Raw genomic sequence first — 18,056 nt, 5'->3', positions numbered from 1 at the left:
ACAAAAATCAAAAAATACTGCAGCATTCTCTGTAGGATATAAATAAGGTTTCAATGCATCAAGCGAGCATAAGGGGCAAGTACAGGAAGAAAGGAAGCGACGTTTCGGACCTCCCAGTCCATTATATAGGCTATTGAAGGGTGATCCTACATCTGAGATCAATACTATAATTCAGAACATCTTGGGAGTTGCTGAAACACAGGGAATAATATCTAAACCATTACGATTGTATCTCACGGTTCAAGATCCCCTAATCCCTGTGTCTAATCCACAAGAGATTAGTGAATCCCCCAGGGAGGCCAATAGTAGCAGGGACAGGCTCTATTTTTTAATCAATATCTGTATTCTTGGACAAGATTTTTAGACCGTTGGTGGAGGTTGGTCCTTCATATCTTAAGGACATTCCTGCTGAAGCTTAGACAGATTAGTACCATCACACAGGATACGTTGCTGGTGACACTGGATGTCAGTAGCCTCTACACTTCCATAACACATGTGGAGGGTGTGGAGGCTACTGCGTTCTATCTGAACCTGCGATTTATTTTGACATGTCCAGAACAGAATTTGCTACTGGCACTACTCAAAGTGGTTCTCTATGAGAATTACTTTCTGTTTGAAGATGATTTTTACAACCAGACTAGAGGAACAGCCATGGGATCAAATGTGGCCCCGACATATGCGAAAATGTTTATGAACTTTTTCGAAGAGCAGTTTGTGTATAGTCATTTTCTCTTTAAAGCTTTTGCGATAACGTGGTTGAGGTATATAGACGATATATTCATGGTCTGGTCAGGCTCCCCTAGTGATTTATTGCTGTTCCTTGATGATCTTAAGTCCTTGCCGACAATTACCTTTACTCTGCATCATGATAAGCAGGAGGTTTGCTTTTTGAACACTAAAGTATATAAGCTAGAAGACAAGGTTCAAACTGACCTCTTCACTAAGGGCACAGATCGTAACACATTACTACACCATAGTAGTTTCCATCCCATGAGTACTATTCGTTCTCCTGCAAGGAGCCAGCAGTACAGGGTTAAAAGAATTGTTAGCGAACCACACAGGCTTGAAGAAAGCCTGGTACATATGACAAATAAGTTCAAAGCACGGAGGTATACTGAGTTAGAACTTAGTGGGAAACTGGACGGAGTTGCTGGCCTTAATAGGGAGACCTTACTTACACCAAAACAAACAAAAGCCAACATCAAAAGGATTCCTTTTGTCAGCACATTCAGTACAGCAAGCCCAAGGATAAGTCAGATACTCAGGAAACATTGGCATCTTATTAATTCCAACCCATTATTAGGCCAGATACTCACAGCTCCACCGCTCATGGCCTATAGAAAGGCTCCAACATTAAGGGATGCTCTGGTTAGGGCAGATCTGGGCTCCAGAAAACCATCAGGGTCACGGTTTAAAGGGACAGTTATCCGTGGGACCTTTCCTTGCCTATCATGTGCACAGTGTGGGAATATGCAGAAAGGTCCTACGTCCAGGTAAGAAATATTGGGTCAAAGATTATGCTACGTGCCACTTGAATTATTGGTGTATCTATTAAAGTGTCCATGTGGGTTGGCATACGTTGGGGAGATTATACGTAAAGCCAAAGAATGTGTCAGCACAAGTCCACAATTCGTTGCAAAGTGATGGACCAATCCGTGTGTGCGCATTTCCTACAGGCTGGGCATAGCGTAAGTCAGCTACGTTTCGAAATCATTGAGGTGGTACCTAAACCTCGGAGAGGTGGCAATAGGTTGCACCAACTAAGAAAAATGGAGACCTTTTGGATTCGGGAACTGGGCACGGTACATCCAAGGGGCCTGAACAAGGAGTATGACCTCACTAATATAGTGTGATTTATATTTCTTCAGGTGGAGCCTGGGGTGGAATTTTCCAGTAGCCGGAGCAAAGTGTACAGCATCCAGGGTGAGGGTCAGGTGCCGGAGGACACCTTTTGGCTCGATCCTGGCACTGTTGGAGTCTTGTGACTCGGTCTGGCTACAAGCCAGCTGTTCCATAGTGGTCTCCCTTCTATACCTCTTCCTTTGAGATGATTCTATACTTATTTTATTGCCTCACCTCGCTGCAGCATATTACCCATGGTTTACCAGAAGTCGCAAACGATGGCTCTTGGGCTACTTTGGATGCACCAGGGAGGATAACCATGATCTGTCATTATGCAAATACATCAGTGAGTAACCTGATGATGAGTATCTAGTACTGTCACTTTGGCTAATTTGTTGACACTAAGAGACACTAGATATTGACCACAACAGACATCACTGGGTACCTGCCACCCAAACTAGTCCTCCCGTTATCTGGTATGAACTTGGATGGTTACCTGAACTCCGAGGAGTCATATTCCCAGTTGTATATGCTAACTAGAAAGGACTATCATGATGGGTCCCAACTGGGATGATTATATCATACTATTTCTACTTTGATCTCTAGATATGTTTTTCTTTCTAGCAGATGACGCAATGCAGAGTATTGGGCACAATTCAGTTTTTATTCAATTAGTTATGCCACTTTTATGAGTACGTGTCTGTAGTTGAGTTATGAAAAGGTATTTTACAAGGTTTTTAATATTATTCATTTTTTGGTTGCACTTTATTGATTGTTGGTACATCTACAGTAGTGGAAGATATTAGAAGTTATTTCCAGTGTAATACAGGCATACCCCGCATTAACGGACGCAATGGGACCGAAGCATGTATGTAAAGCGAAAATCTACTTAAAAGTGAAGCACTACTGTTTCCCACTTATCGGTGCATGTGCTGTACTGCAATCGTCATATACATGCATAACTGATGTAAATAACGCATTTGTAACAGGCTCTATAGTGACCCTGCTTGCGCACAGCTTCGGTACAAGTAGGGAGCCAGTATTGCTGTTCAGGATGTGCTGACAGGCGCATGCGCAATGTCCTTACTCGCGAGTGTACTTAAAGTGAGTGTCCTTAAACCGGGGTATGCCTGTATGGTACTAGGTATGCTTTTTTTCTGTTACAGGGGATGTGCCCAGAGGCAGTCCAAACATAGCCTACAGAGTTAAAGAGTACTTTGATGTAGAGAAAGATGGAGGGTCCTAAAAAATGATTACAGGGATCTAGGCCAAAAGCTTAAGGCAAGGACCTCCAAGGTAGTATTTTCTGAAATACTACCAGTGCCATGTGCTACCGCAGGGAGACAGTCAGAGATCAGGGAGGTTAATGCATGGCTAAGAAAGTGGTGCATGAAGGAGGGGTTTGGATTTTTAGAGCACTGGGACTCATTTTCTGAGGGGTGTCATCTATATTCTAGGGACGGATTGCACCTCTTCTGTGCTAGGGGGGAGAATGCTAAAAAGGAGATTTTAAACTAGGATGGAGGGGGGAGGGTAATGAAACAGATAATGAACTAAATGGAATAGAGGAAGATACAAGGTGGTATGGAGGTAGAATGGGGGCAAGTGCGAGTTTGACAAGCAGTGAGACACCCATAGTAAATACAGATAATACAATAAAACTTCTAAAGACTAAACCAAGTGGGCACAGAAAGTAAGGAGCAGATAAGATAATAGTACAGGCTGAAAAAAAACTTAAATGCATGCTTGCTAATGCAAGAAGCCTGACAGATAAAATGGGGGAGCTTGAATTAATAGCTGCAAGGGAGCAGTATGATATCATAGGCATTACAGAAACATGGTGGGATGAAACTCGTGACTGGACAGTTAATTTAGAGGGTTATTCCCTTTTTCGGAAGGATCGAACAAATAGAAGGGGAGGTGGAGTATGTTTATATGTTAAACCGGATCTAAAACCTATTATAAGGGATGATATCTATGAAGGGAATGATGAAAATGTAGAGACTTTGTGGATAGAAATTAGCAGTGGAGGTAAAAGTATAAAGAAAATGTTTGTGGGGATATGCTATAAACCACCAAATATCTGTGAGATTGAGGAAGCTAAAATACTTTTGCAAATGGAGAAGGCATCAAAACTGGGTCATGTTTGCATAATGGGGGATTTTAATTATCCAGACATAGACTGGGGCAATGAGATTAGCGTTACAACAAAAGGAAACAGGTTTTTGGGGGTGCTTAAAGACAATTATATGACCCAAATTATTGAGGAACCGACCAGGAGAGGGGCAGTTCTGGATTTGGTCATATTAAACAATGTAGAAGTAATAACAAATATTCAAGTTCTGGAACATTTGGGTAACAGTGATCATAACATGGTCTCATTTGAAATAAATTATCAAAAAACAGATTACTTGGGTTCAACAAAGACCTTAAACTTTAAAAAGGCAGATTTTAATAAACTGAGGTCTAATCTACAAGTAATACACTGGGATGATGTTTTTGCAGGGAAAAATGTAGAAGATAAATGGGCAGTCTTTAAAGCATTGTTAGAAAAGCACACTTATCAGTGTATACCCTTTGGTAATAAGTATAAAAGAAATAAGTCAAAACCAATGTGGCTAAATAAACAGGTAGGGGAGGAAATGGACAAGAAGAGGAAGGCGTTTAGATTCTTTAAGTCAGAAGGGACAGAGACATCGTATCAGAATTATAAGGAATGTAACAAAGTTTGCAAAAGGGCAATCAAATTAGCAAAAATGGATAATGAAAAAAGGATTGCAATAGAAAGTAAGGTCAACCCTAAAAAGTTCTTTAAGTACCTTAATAACAAAAAAATGAGAAAAGAAAATATAGGACCCTTTCAGTGTGAGACGGGTAGGCAGATTATTGGAGATAAGGAAAAAGCAGAGGTATTAAACAAATTCTTTGCCTCTGTCTTTACCAGGGAAGAATCAATTTCAATAGTAGTGCCGCAGGAGGAAGCCACAACCTCCATATTAATGAAGAATTGGTTAACTGAGGAAGAAGTTCATAAGCGACTTGAAAAAATTAAAGTAAATAAGGCACCTGGCCCCGATGGCATACATCCAAGAGTTCTCAAGGAGTTAAGCTCAGTAATAGCAAAACCATTATATTTAATATTCAAGGACTCCATTTCCACAGGCTCAGTACCACAAGATTGGCGTAAAGCAGATGTGGTGCCTATATTTAAAAAGGGAGCTAGATCACAACCGGGGAATTACAGACCTGTAAGCCTGACTTCAATAGTAGGGAAACTACTTGAAGGTTTAATACGGGATAATATTCAGGAATACCTAATGGAAAATAAAATTATTAGTAATAGTCAGCATGGATTTATGAAGGATAGATCATGCCAAACTAACCTTATTTGTTTCTTTGAGGAGGTAAGTAGGAATTTAGACCAGGGTAATGCAGTTGATGTGGTCTACTTAGATTTTGCAAAGGCTTTTGATACGGTTTCACACAAGAGGTTGGTGTACAAAATAAAGAAAATTGGACTCAGTAATAATATATACACCTGGATTGAAAACTGGTTAAAGGATAGACAAGAGAGGGTTGTCATAAATGGAACGTTTTCAGGTTGGGCTAAAGTCGTGAGTGGAGTACCTCAGGGATCGGTACTGGGACCCCTGCTTTTTAACTTGTTTATTAATGACCTTGAGGTTGGCATTGAGAGCAAAGTCTCCATCTGTGCTGATGATTCTAAATTGTGTAAGGTAATAGAATCAGAGCAGGATGTAATTTCTCTCCAGAAGGACTGGAAACGTGGGAAGGTAAATGGCAGATGAGGTTTAATACAGATAAATGTAAGGTTATGCATTTGGGATGCAAGAATAAAAAGGTGACTTACAAATTAAATGGAGATATATTGGGGGAATCCTTGATGGAGAAGGATTTAGGAGTGCATGTAGACAGCAGGCTTAGCAATAGTGCCCAAAGTCATGCAGTAGCTGCAAAGGCAAACAAGATCTTATCTTGCATCAAACGGGCAATGGATGGAAGGGAAGTAAACATAATTATGCCAAATTTATAAAGCATTAGTAAGACCACACCTTGAATATGGAGTACAACTTTAGGGAACCAATCCTAAGAAAAGACATTATGGAACTAGAGAAAGTGCAGAGAAGAGTCACCAAATTAATAAAGGGGATGGACAATCTAACTTATGAGGAGAGGCTAGCTAAATTAGATTTATTTACATTAGAAAAGAGGCGTCTAAGAGGGGATATGATAACTATATACAAATATATTCGGGGACAGTACAAGGAGCTTTCAAAAGAACTGTTCATTCCACGGGCAGTACAAAGGACTCGGGGCCATCCCTTAAGGTTGGAGGAAAGGAAATTTCACCAGCAACAAAGGAAAGCGTTCTTTACAGTAAGGGCAGTTAAAATGTGGAATTCATTACCCATGGAGACTGTGATGGCAGATACAATAGATTTATTCAAAAAAAGGTTGGACATCTTTTTAGATGGGAAAGGTATACAGGGATATACCAAATAAGTATACATGGGAAGGATGTTGATCCAGGGATTAATCCGATTGCCAATTCTTGGAGTCAGGAAGGAATTAATTTTTCCCCTTATGAGATATCATTGGATGATATGTCACTGGGGTTTTGTTTGCCTTCCTCTGGATCAATAAGTAAGTATAGATATAGGATAAAGTATCTGTTGTCTAAATTTAGCATAGGTTGAACTTGATGGACGTACGTCTTTTTTCAACCTCATCTACTATGTAACTATGTAACTATGTAACCTGTATATGGGCTCCAGCCTCTGCCGCCCATCTTATCCTGACTGGCTACATCACTCTCAGGGCTAGGTTGTGTTAAGTGGGGTTCTCTCCCATAGCCCGAGTTCGTTCACTGGTGCGGTTGCATTTGCACATGCGCAATGCTGTACTTATGTTGAACTGCACATGTGTGGACATTACATTATGATGTTTAGAACTCTGTGAACTATTTCATTTTAAAATACATGCCGCATGTGCACGCACACCCGGCTGAGATCATGGTTGGGGGACACGTGCCACATTGCGCATGAGCACGAGCATGCACAGTAACTGACATATGTTGTTAGGAGCTCCGTGGACCCTCTGATGACACGGCACACAGCGTCACGCATCCTAGCACGAATGTTTATTTATGAGAATCTGTGCTCTACAGTCCCCCCTGCACCACGGAGAGCAGATTATTTGTTTATTTAAGTACTTTGATTAACACAGATGCACATGCGGCGTGGTCCTGTGAGAATGATCTCTTTGAGCCACCATACCCAGGTGGGCGTATCCTATTCTGGCACCATCATAGATGAAATAAGTGTATGTCTCATTCACTATATATACTCAATGTGCTGCACATTGAGTTAGGAGCTTGATAAAGGACTGGGAGGTCCGAAATGTCGCTTCCTTTTTTTCTGTACTTGCCCCTTATGCTTGCTTGATGCATTAAAACCTTATTTATATCCTACAGAGAATGCTGCAGTATTTTTTGATTTTTGTTTTATCTGTTTCCACGGCTGGATGGTGATCCCAGCTGCTCTGCAAGCACCCTGTCAGCAAAAATAAGTATCTTATTTTTTTGATATACCTGTTTGAGTGCCCTGAACTTCTTGTTTTTTTGTGTGAGAGTGTGAGTGTGTGTGTATATATATATATATATATATATATATATATATATATCTCCCCCCTCCTAAAAGGTTACTAATATAGCTGTTGTATGCTAGGGTCCACCCTGGGTTACTATGGGGATCCAGAGGTCACCCAGGGGTTAATTAAGGCAAAGTGGACGACTAGTCAGAAGGTTAGGTTCCAGGAGGACATGAGGAGAGGAGCCTCTGGGAGAGTCGATCGGTAGTGTTTCTAAAATATAAGCACAGACCAGGCACCCCTGTTTATTATGTTGTAGATAGGGACAGTACTGGTTAAGTTAGGATCCCTGAAAGAAGGAATGGAGTCCTGAATAAGTAATAAAAAGGAATACGGCACGCCACATAAGGCCTCAGGAATGAGGGCTCCGGGGTGTCAGCGGATCAGCCACAATATTCCTCATCAGTCTGTATAGAAGTGGCAGTTCCCAAACAGGCACCAGGTCAAGTAAGAAAGGCCCACCAGGACTCCGTAGGGGCCCAAAGTAATCGGAGTAATACCAATGATGGTTCCGAAGCATTTAATAATATTTAAGATATTATAAAATCCAGTACAACGTTGTTAACATGTGTATGAGCAGTCCCTGTCACACTAATAAAAGACTGTTGTATGATAAAAGTTCCGGGCGCTCATTATTTTATAACCTTGCTTCCTCATCGCCCAGCCGCCTGAATCCAGCCCCGGAGACAAGGTAACCCCTGAGGAGCAGACCTACATAACACACCGATGTAATCTCCCTAGCAGCCGGGCAGGGTGGGATAAACCACTTCTTTTTCATAGGCGCAATCCTGCCATAATAAACGTTGAGCTAAACATATCATATGGAAGTTTGGATAGCACTACCCAATATTTTACCGCTGTATCAGGAAGACTCAATGGTTGTGGTGTGTGTGTCTGTGTACGGTGTGTGTCGGTGTATGGTGCGTGTATCTGATGTGCACATCTGTGTGTATGGAGCGTGTATCTGGGGTGCGCATCTGTGTATATGGTGCGTGTATCTGGTGTGCGCATCTGTGTATATGGTGCGTGTACCTGGTGTGCGCATCTGTGTATATGGTGCATGTATCTGGTGTGCGCATCTGTGTATATGGTGCGTGTATCTGGTGTGCGCATCTGTGTATATGGTGTGTGTATCTCGTGTGCGCATCTGTGTATGGTGTGTGTATCTGGTGTGTGCATCTGTGTATATGGTGCGTGTATCTGGTGTGCGCATCTGTGTAAATGGTGTGTGTATCTCGTGTCCGCATCTGTGTATATGGTGCGTGTATCTGGTGTGCGCATCTGTGTATATGGTGCGTGTATCTCGTGTGCACATCTGTGTATATGGTGCGTGTATCTGGTGTGCGCATCTGTGTATATGGTGCGTGTAACTCATGTGCGCATCTGTGTATATGGTGCGTGTAACTCGTGTGTGCATCTGTGTATATGGTGCGTGTATCTGGTGTGGCATCTGTGTATATGGTGCGTGTATCTGGTGTGCGCATCTGTGTATCTGGTGTGCGCATCTGTGTATATGGTGCGTGTAACTCGTGTGCGCATCTGTGTATATGGTGCATGTAACTCGTGTGCGCATTGTGTATATGGTGCATGTATCTCGTGTGCGCATCTGTGTATATGGTGCATGTATCTGGTGTGCGCATCTGTGTATATGGTGCGTGTAACTCGTGTGTGCATCTGTGTATATGGTGCGTGTATCTGGTGTGCGCATCTGTGTATATGGTGCGTGTATCTGGTGTGCGCATCTGTGTATATGGTGCGTGTATCTGGTGTGCGCATCTGTGTATGGTGCGTGTATCTCGTGTGCGCATCTGTGTATATGGTGCGTGTATCTGGTGTGCGCATCTGTGTATATGGTGCGTGTATCTCTTGTGCACATCTGTGTATATGGTGCGTGTATCTGGTGTGCGCATCTGTGTATATGGTGCATGTATCTCGTGTGCACATCTGTGTATATGGTGCGTGTATCTCGTGTGCACATCTGTGTATATGGTGCGTGTATCTGGTGTGCGCATCTGTGTATATGGTGCGTGTATCTGGTGTGCGCATCTGTGTATATGGTGCGTGTAGCTCGTGTGCACATCTGTGTATATGGTGCGTGTATCTGGTGTGCGCATCTGTGTATGGTGCGTGTATCTGGTGTGCGCATCTGTGTATATGGTGCGTGTAGCTCGTGTGCACATCTGTGTATATGGTGCGTGTATCTGGTGTGCGCATCTGTGTATGGTGCGTGTATCTGGTGTGCGCATCTGTGTATATGGTGCATGTATCTGGTGTGCGCATCTGTGTATATGGTGCGTGTATCTCGTGTGCGCATCTGTGTATGGTGCGTGTATCTGGTGTGCGCATCTTTGTATATGGTGCGTGTATCTGGTGTGCGCATCTGTGTATATGGTGTGCGCATCTGCGTATATGGTGTGCCCGTCACCTGGTTCTTGGGGCAGTGTGTTGGGCTTGCCCCCCCGGCCTAAAATGTGCCAGCCCCTGACACCAAGCCACTTGTTTCCCATAGAATTTGATAGCAGAGAAGTGCCACTTGGCTCACCTAGTCTGCCCATTTTACTATCAAAACCTCAGTCACCGTTTGATCCTGGGCTGTATTGTATTAGGATACACTTATTTCTATCCCAAGCTTATTTGAACTCCCTTACTGCATTGGCCTCTATCACCTCTGATAGGCTATTCCATGAATCCATTGCATGAATCTCCCCGCAGTTCACGTAAGCCAACCATCCCCAAGAGCCTTTTTCTAGCACTTCTCTTTCACTGAAATACACTGCACTCTAGCACCTTGTTGAAACCCTTTATATATTTGAAGGGGTCAATTATATCCCGCTCTCCCTTCTCTCCTCCACACTGTATATATTGAGGTCTGTTATTTGTTCCTGATAAGGATCCTGAAAAGGATGTAGATCATAAACCATGTTAGTAGCCCTTCTTTGCACAAATCACCAATTTATTTCTGTCCTGAGAAATGGTCTCCAGAATTGAACACAGTATTCTAGGTGAGATCTTGTCAATGAGCCATAAAGTGACATCGCTACTCGTGTCTTCTGCTGCTAATACCTCTCTGTCTTCAACATAGCATCCTGCTGGCTTCCCGCATTGCTGTGTTACGTTGCTCGCCTACATTTAAGTCAGCGGCAATAATAACTCCCAGGTCATTTCCTCTATAGTAGTTGACAATATGGTGCCTTTTTTATCCTGTATTCTTCCTTTTGATTTTTGGGACCCTGGTACATTATTTTTGGCATTAAATTATAGTGGCCACACTCGTGATCATTCCTCTAATCTACCTAAATCATTGTGTTTGCTTCCCCTGCTCCCCCCGCTCCCCCCCCCCACCCCGTTTCAGATCTTTGTGTAATCTAAAGACTTTTTATAATATTGCTAATAAAAATATTAAAGAGCACCGGTCCCAATACGCATCCCTAAGGTACTTCACTGGTCACCTGCCCCTCCTAAGAATGTACTCCATTAGGCACAAATCTCTGTCACCCATCCTTAAACCAATGTCTTATCTATTCTACCTTAGGCCCGTAATACAGAGGGAAGTGGTTAGCCAGCCATTGTATGCTAGGGCTGCGCGCACGGAGCCGGGCGATCGGGGGGAAGACTCCGAAAACTATGTATTTGCGCCGCTACCTCTCAGTCTGCAATGTATGTATGTGTGTGTGTGTGTATATATATATATATATATATATATACACACACATCAAATATTGCACAATGTTAAAAAATAATTTATTCCCACATGTCTTTTTTTTATGTTATAAAATATTGTATAATATACGCACACACACAGCTTCCCCAGTGACACACAAACACACAGACCACTTCAAAGTGACACACACAGTCACCCAGTGACACACACACACACACACACACACACACACACACACACACACACTCTGACAGCTTCCAATTCACACACACACACACACACACAGAGTTACCCAGCGACACACACACAGTACCCTTCCAAGCCTGTCGCTCACAGCAGCACGAACTTTACACACAAAAAGTGTGCGTCACGTGCACGAGCGTTCGCACAGGCGCGCACCAACTATATTACGGGCCTTAGAATCCACTCCCAAGCATTGCAACTTGCTTATCAGTCAGGACGATGTCAGGGGCTTTACACGAACCTAGATAAGCTCCATCCTGATCTATTACCTTAATCACCTAGTCATAAAAAAAATCAACCAGATCTCCCCCCAGTAAATCCATGCTACCTGCGGTCCTGTACATTGTTAGACTTAAGATGAAGTTTGTGCTTACTTTGAACTAAAATATGTGCACACAGAGTGTGTTTGTCCAACCTTAGCACACGTACAGTAACATGCAGAATCCTTACCGGTACCGCTGCACAAAGGTGCCTTTAAAAAGTGCATTCATCATATCTTCTATCTCATGATGTTTCTGTTGAAGCTGAGAATGAAAAAACGAGGCAATATTGAGCTGTAACAACAACGCTCAGAGATGTCCTTAAACAAGCCACGTGCCCTGGACCCTATAATTACTCTTCTCATGCAGCATCAAAGGGAAGGCTCTTTCCTCGTCTGCTCCCTGGCATTTCACCCACTATAACCAAATCAACTTGTCGCTCTTGTACTCCTATATTTTCTGTAGCACCATAACGGAGACCACTGGTCGTTAATCCTGCAATCAGCCCTCCAACTCAATCGCAAAGCATCCAACCTCTTTCCTTTTTTGCTCAAGCTGTTCAAGTCGGTAAGTGGTCCTTTTGGCCGCGGGTCTTGTTTTCTCCACCTGGTACAGCCTCTGCGAGTTGTCTATGCTGATATCAAGATTCAGGATAACTCTCACAAGGGCAGTCAGCAGTTTCATGGCTGAAGTAAAGGAAAGGGGAATAAATGCAGTTATACGAGATGCCAGGCCAGGCCACAGTCTGCCACAGGTTTAGCTTTGCCCTTCATTTATTCCACTAATTCTCCCTCCTTGTTAATTCTGTCCCCGCTGGAGAGATGTGTGATACGTCACTTCAGCAGTAAAGGGTTTAATGACTAGTGGCTCATCAAATCTTACTAACAGTCCCTGCAGTGCCAAACATAAAGGGGCAATCCCTCCTAGGACCAAAGTGAACTTTGTCAAGGACGTTCCCACGGTCTGTAACACAACTTCATTGCACATGTATGCAGATGATACTATTACCATAAAATTGTACTGCAATCTGATTTTTCACAAAAAAGACATTTTGTCATCTTCCAATGACAGATCTACTGATAAGAACCAGCTCTAGCACTTATCTTGCCTCAGTTACTAGTTTTAAATATTTGGGTATGTGGCTTGACTCCCATGTAACATTCAGTTCACTTGTTGACAAACTGATATCCAAAACTATTCCAAACGGTGTGTAATTTATAGAAAGAAATGATGCCTGAGCCATTGGTCAGAAAGTGCTTTGCACAGAAGATGCTAATGCCATATGGGGATATAGTGTATGTGCAGCACCCTAAATTCACTTCAGCAAACTTGGTACTACAGACTCATGGTCTTGACATCAAGTAATAACCGCTTGAGGCATATTCATGGTGAAAAGGAGCAGGCAAACATCCAAGCAACGACATTGCAGGCCCACCTGGCCTTTTATCAGTGTAAATGTGCTTTTCCCTCTTCTGTTTCTCCTGTTTGTTCATGAGGTGTGGCCACACTTTTTAGGGATACAAGCACCTTATTACCTTTTTTCTACAAATATGTATTGCTCTATTATAAATATCTGGGATAGTCATCCCTTCATTGACCTCAACAAACTTGCCACAACTCAATATGCCGTTTTGTCTTATTATGTAACTTCAACAACCTCCGTTGTGATATGTTAATTGGACTAGGTTTGTCTATCCCTTGAAATCAGATGCAACACACATCTTTCCTGTCTCACCTTCAATTACTTCCTGGACAAATTACCCAAATACCTGAGTAGATTTCTCACCCCTTATGTATACATCACTTCTCTCCTAAAATCCAACCCCCAGAAGTCTACTTATGGTCCTGAGGTTCAATAAAGAATCCGGTCGCTCTTCCTTATGTTACTGAATACCCCACTGCTGGCACACTTTACCCGAGTCTCTGAAAAACACCTCCTGGCTAAGTTCTTCCAGGACTTCGGCTGCTTATTACTTTAAAACAGGTTTGTAACTGTAGCTTGTACTGTTGTCAGATTATTATTTTGTACCCAGGACATACCTGAAAATAAGAGGTAACTCTCAATTTACTTTTTGTTTGAGTAATATTTTATAGTAAAAATGTATATGTATGTAACTTATATGTATGTAAGTATATGTAAATAAAATAGTTATTCCAACATGATTTATGGAGTCTTTTTTTTTTACCCAAATCTGCCATCTAAAAGTACTTTTAATTTATTTTGTGAAGTTAGACTTGGGAGGGGTTGGATTTCCTGTGGCGGCTTCCTATCTGTGATATCATTGTGTGTTCAGCAAGCGCTTGTACAATCAGAGACCCCCACCGCCCCTTCCCCCCCCCCCCAGGCCCAACTCCCCTAATCTGTATTGGTTCTCTGGTGAGGACAGGGTGGGATAAGGGTAACGAAACCACTTGTTTGCCAAACACTTCCCTATTCAGAGGTGCCTAAAACATTCAACTGGCAGATTGTGGGAGATGGCACCTTTACAATATATCCCTGTTCCGCACGCAAAAGGAACTAAAGACGATAGAACTCTTTTTGCACAGGAAGTACCACGTATGGAGACGTATTCTATTCCCAACACTTTTAAACGCACACAACTCAATAGCGTTTTAAAATGGTTTATCAAGTGATAACGTGCGAGGCGCACGAAACGCGTAGGAGGTTTGTTACATCTGTTTTTTTTTTAAATGGACCACTAAAGCTTTATATTCATTCTATTTTTGTGACCCACTCTTTTGGCTGTGCGCCATAATCCTATTTTTCTCCACCCTGATATTACTATTGGCAGCACACTCAATCAGACACAGGACAGAGGTACATCATATTGTGAGTATACTATTTACATATTACTAAGTGAATCTCGTGTGTCAATAGCAGGCCAGGGATTATCCCAACGAGGTTTGAGCAGTGGGCTCCGACCCATTTACTCTTACCTTCAGGGTGCATTTGTCTCTTAATGGACTTCATACTTTATTGAGAATCACTATTGCCATTTCTATCAATTATACCACTATCCTCATGTACTGTGCCTCTGTTTATACATAATATTGGAGTGTATTAACACCAAATGGATCCGGCGCAGGAGCGCTGTAATCACTACAATTTTTCTTTCTTACCAGGAGGTCCCCGGAGCTGAAAGCTGTTTTCGGCTCCGGGGCCTCTCGGTTCCTGAGATTGTTACAGGTAAAAGTACCGGTGTTATGTCCATTTTTTTTTTTATCTCACGTGTCACATGGGCCAATAGGAAGCTGCGACGGGTGATGTTCCGGCTTTCTATTGCCCCGAGTGATGCCGGAGATTTAAATCGCCATTTTGTTTCCCCATGGAGAGGACAGAAACGCTGGTACCGTCACCGGTTAAGGATACGGGGAAACAGGGGGGGGGAGGGTGTCCCCAGAGCTGAAAATAACACAGGATTGCAAATTGAAGAATACCATTTTTTGTTTGATCATTTTGTTCAGGTAATGTAATAGATTTGTAAAAGTAATGGGTAAAAAGGACCCCCCAAAAAATGGAATTGCATAGGAAAAAAATCTAACAATACTACTGATCCCAGCCAGTCATCTATTTCCATAGATCACTCAAACCCTTATTCACAAAATGCAGGTGTTCTTCAAACCATGTATTCACCAGCAAAGTGCTAGCATGTTACGCCTAGAGGAATGCACAGCTCTCGTCATTCTGTACACCAACCTGACAAAGTACTGGTGTGTCTGAACGCCCGGACGCATGAGTCTGCCAGGCCTAGGAGCAGGGAGATAATCGTGTCCAGCAGATATCCGTCATAGATGACACTGTACTGACACTGTTGCACCAGCACAGCTGTGAACTCACAGAAGTTGGCCCTAAATTTTTTCCAGTAGGGTCCTGGTTTGATCAGTGGATAGTCTTCATCATCCTGTGTTAACAAAAATACCACATTCAATAGTATGCAGCAACAAAACAAAGTAACAGACGAACATACATTTTATTTCTGGAAAATAATTGGCCAATTTTCATATTCTGCCCCTTTCCTTTTATTTGTTAAATGAAAGCCATCAAAAGCCATGCACATCTCCTGTGTATCATTGGCCTTTAGTAGCCACTGTGTCATGTACATAATAATTACTGATAGTAAATACACTCTAGAACAAAATTAAGGACATATTTATTTACCGTACTGATGGGCCAGGTAATGGTTAGAATCCAAGGATACGCCATGAACTTCTTGTACTGCAGACCTGTTTCCTTGGAGGCATAAACACAACACATGAGAACTAGCATTGGCTGAACACTGAACAGTCTCTGTTTTTAAGGCTTCTTTACGCACTTTCTTGCAGCTTAGCAGAGCAAAGTCTAGTCCCATTTAGCTGGTCCAATTATTTCTTTATTTTAATTACCACTGCAAAATTCCTTTGTAATTTTATGTTTCCAAAAAATACTGTAAAATCATTTCGAGGAAATAGTACAAAGCATTAAAAAAAAAAATGATTTATAACTCTTGTTCTGATCCCTATACTTGGATCCAGACCAAAAAAACCATGTGCATTTTACATTCTGTGATATTATATCAGTTGTTGTGTGGTTTTAGTGTTAGCCTGACAGGTGTAAATTAGAAGAGTACTAAGCACATGTATAGTAGGGTTACCATACGTCCGTATTTTCCCGGACATGTCCGGCTTTTGAATTTAAAGTCGCCGTCCGGGGTTTGTTTTTAAATAACTAAAAACGCCCGGGATTTCTAGCCACGCATGTGTGAGCGCGAACAAAAATCAACCGCGCATGCGTGGGCGATGAGCGCCGACTGTGCATGCCCGATGGGTGTTCCGGCTTGGTGTCCTCTTATTTGAGTGGTGAATTATGGTAACCCTATATAAAGAAAAGAAATGACTGAAACAGTTTTACACGGTCCAGTGCTTTGACTTGAACGTAACTCCCCTGTATGTTGCTACGTGGGAGTGCACCCCTATGCCATGACGTTCAGTGGTAGAGCAGAAGAGCGATTACCTCATCAAACTCCTCAGTCAATTTCTGCATGATTTCAGTGCTGCACGAACTCTGGAACAGCTCTGCTGTCACCACCCCTAGGTAAAAGAAAACCACTGTAGCAACTACACAACACAGAGCATTTCACACCGCTCACTCTTAAATAAACAATGTAAATAATTGTAATTATCGAGTGTTAATTATTAACACAAAATGAGTGCTACCTAGGTACAGAAGTTAATCATATTAACAATTGAATGAACACGTGACAAGGTCACAGGAACATTCACAGAAGTACATTTAGGGTGCACATCACAATAAACATTTTTAAAATTTTATGAATAGATGTAGTGAAAAACCAAGGTGAAAAAGTGAAAAATAAAAATAAAATATTATTAAACCACTGTAGCAACTAATAACGACACTTCCTATAGTGATGGGCAGATCCACCCAAATCTGTTTCCCAAATTTTCTCGCTTTTTCCCCCCCAAAAAAAATCCGTTTTCAGGTGTAAAATCCCCAAATGAATTTGGTCGGTTTTAATCCTTGCGGATTCATCAAAATCCGATACAATCTGTTCACGGATTTGTAGAATCCAACCTGCGGATTCAGCAACTCGCGGGCGGATTCCTAACAAATCGGCCGACGGATTACTGAATCCGTGGATTGGATTCTATAAATCCGCCCGTAGCTTGCGGAACGCATTGGCAATAGTAATTAATAGTAATTAAAAATCTGCATAACGCAACATCGCCCTTTTTGAGATTGAGCCGCCTTATCTGCAAAACAATGTGCCCGTCTCTAACTTACAGCCAGCAATACATAAATATCTAACGTTAGGAAAACTATCAACACAATGTGTGGCCGTACTGTGATATTGAAAATGTCCCGCATGCGTTACCCAATTACGGGAACAGCTTTCTTACGCCAGTCAGGCCCAGCGGCAAGGGGGAAACGCAGCGAAATCTGTCCCCCTTCGTGGGACACGGAGGGAGAGAGGAGGGGGGAGAGTGTGAGAAAGAGGATTGAATAGTGAGTGAGGGAAGAGGGGAGAGAGGAGGGGGAAGAGTGAGAGAGAGGAGGAAGGACGGAGTGAGAGAGGAGAGGCGGGAGAGTGAAAGAGAGGGGAGAGAGAGGAGGGGGGAGAGAGAGGAGGCAGGTAGAGTGAGAGAGAGGTGGGGTGGAGACTGATAGGGAGAGTGAGAGGAGGGGAGGGCGAGTGAGCGGAGGGGAGGGAGAGTGAGAGGAGGGGAGGGGAAGGAGAAAGAGAGAGAGGAAGGTAGAGTGAGAGAGAGGTGGGAAGGGAGAGTGAGTGAGAACAGAGGGAGTGTGTGTGTGTGTGTGTGTGTGTGTGTGTGTGTGTGTGTGTGTGTGTGTGTGTGTGTGTGTGTGTGTGTGTGTGAGAGAGAGA

At 42.6% G+C, this 18,056-nt stretch overlaps 1 protein-coding gene across 4 annotated transcripts in view; it reads right to left on the bottom strand.

Annotated features, from left to right (window-relative positions):
- The window catches only part of LOC142489583 (cohesin subunit SA-2-like), a 98,774-nt gene that overhangs the window by 75,548 nt on the left and 5,170 nt on the right, over positions 1 to 18,056 (bottom strand). For 3 of the 4 annotated variants that reach the window (XM_075590605.1, XM_075590607.1, XM_075590606.1), the window contains exons 6-10: positions 16,667 to 16,743; positions 15,836 to 15,907; positions 15,374 to 15,578; positions 12,211 to 12,362; positions 11,867 to 11,940 (exon numbers count right to left, since the gene is read on the bottom strand). In XM_075590605.1, coding sequence (XP_075446720.1) covers positions 11,867 to 11,940; positions 12,211 to 12,362; positions 15,374 to 15,578; positions 15,836 to 15,907; positions 16,667 to 16,743 — 580 coding nt within the window. The remainder of the gene's footprint in view (positions 1 to 11,866; positions 11,941 to 12,210; positions 12,363 to 15,373; positions 15,579 to 15,835; positions 15,908 to 16,666; positions 16,744 to 18,056) is intronic. The other variant, XM_075590608.1, reaches the window with a different exon arrangement.

The sequence above is a fragment of the Ascaphus truei genome, chromosome 3 (assembly GCF_040206685.1).
Source record: "Ascaphus truei isolate aAscTru1 chromosome 3, aAscTru1.hap1, whole genome shotgun sequence".
NCBI classification, from domain to species: domain Eukaryota; kingdom Metazoa; phylum Chordata; class Amphibia; order Anura; family Ascaphidae; genus Ascaphus; species Ascaphus truei.
The sequence above is the reverse complement of the archived record's forward strand: the minus strand, read 5'-3'. Positions and strand labels throughout refer to the sequence as shown.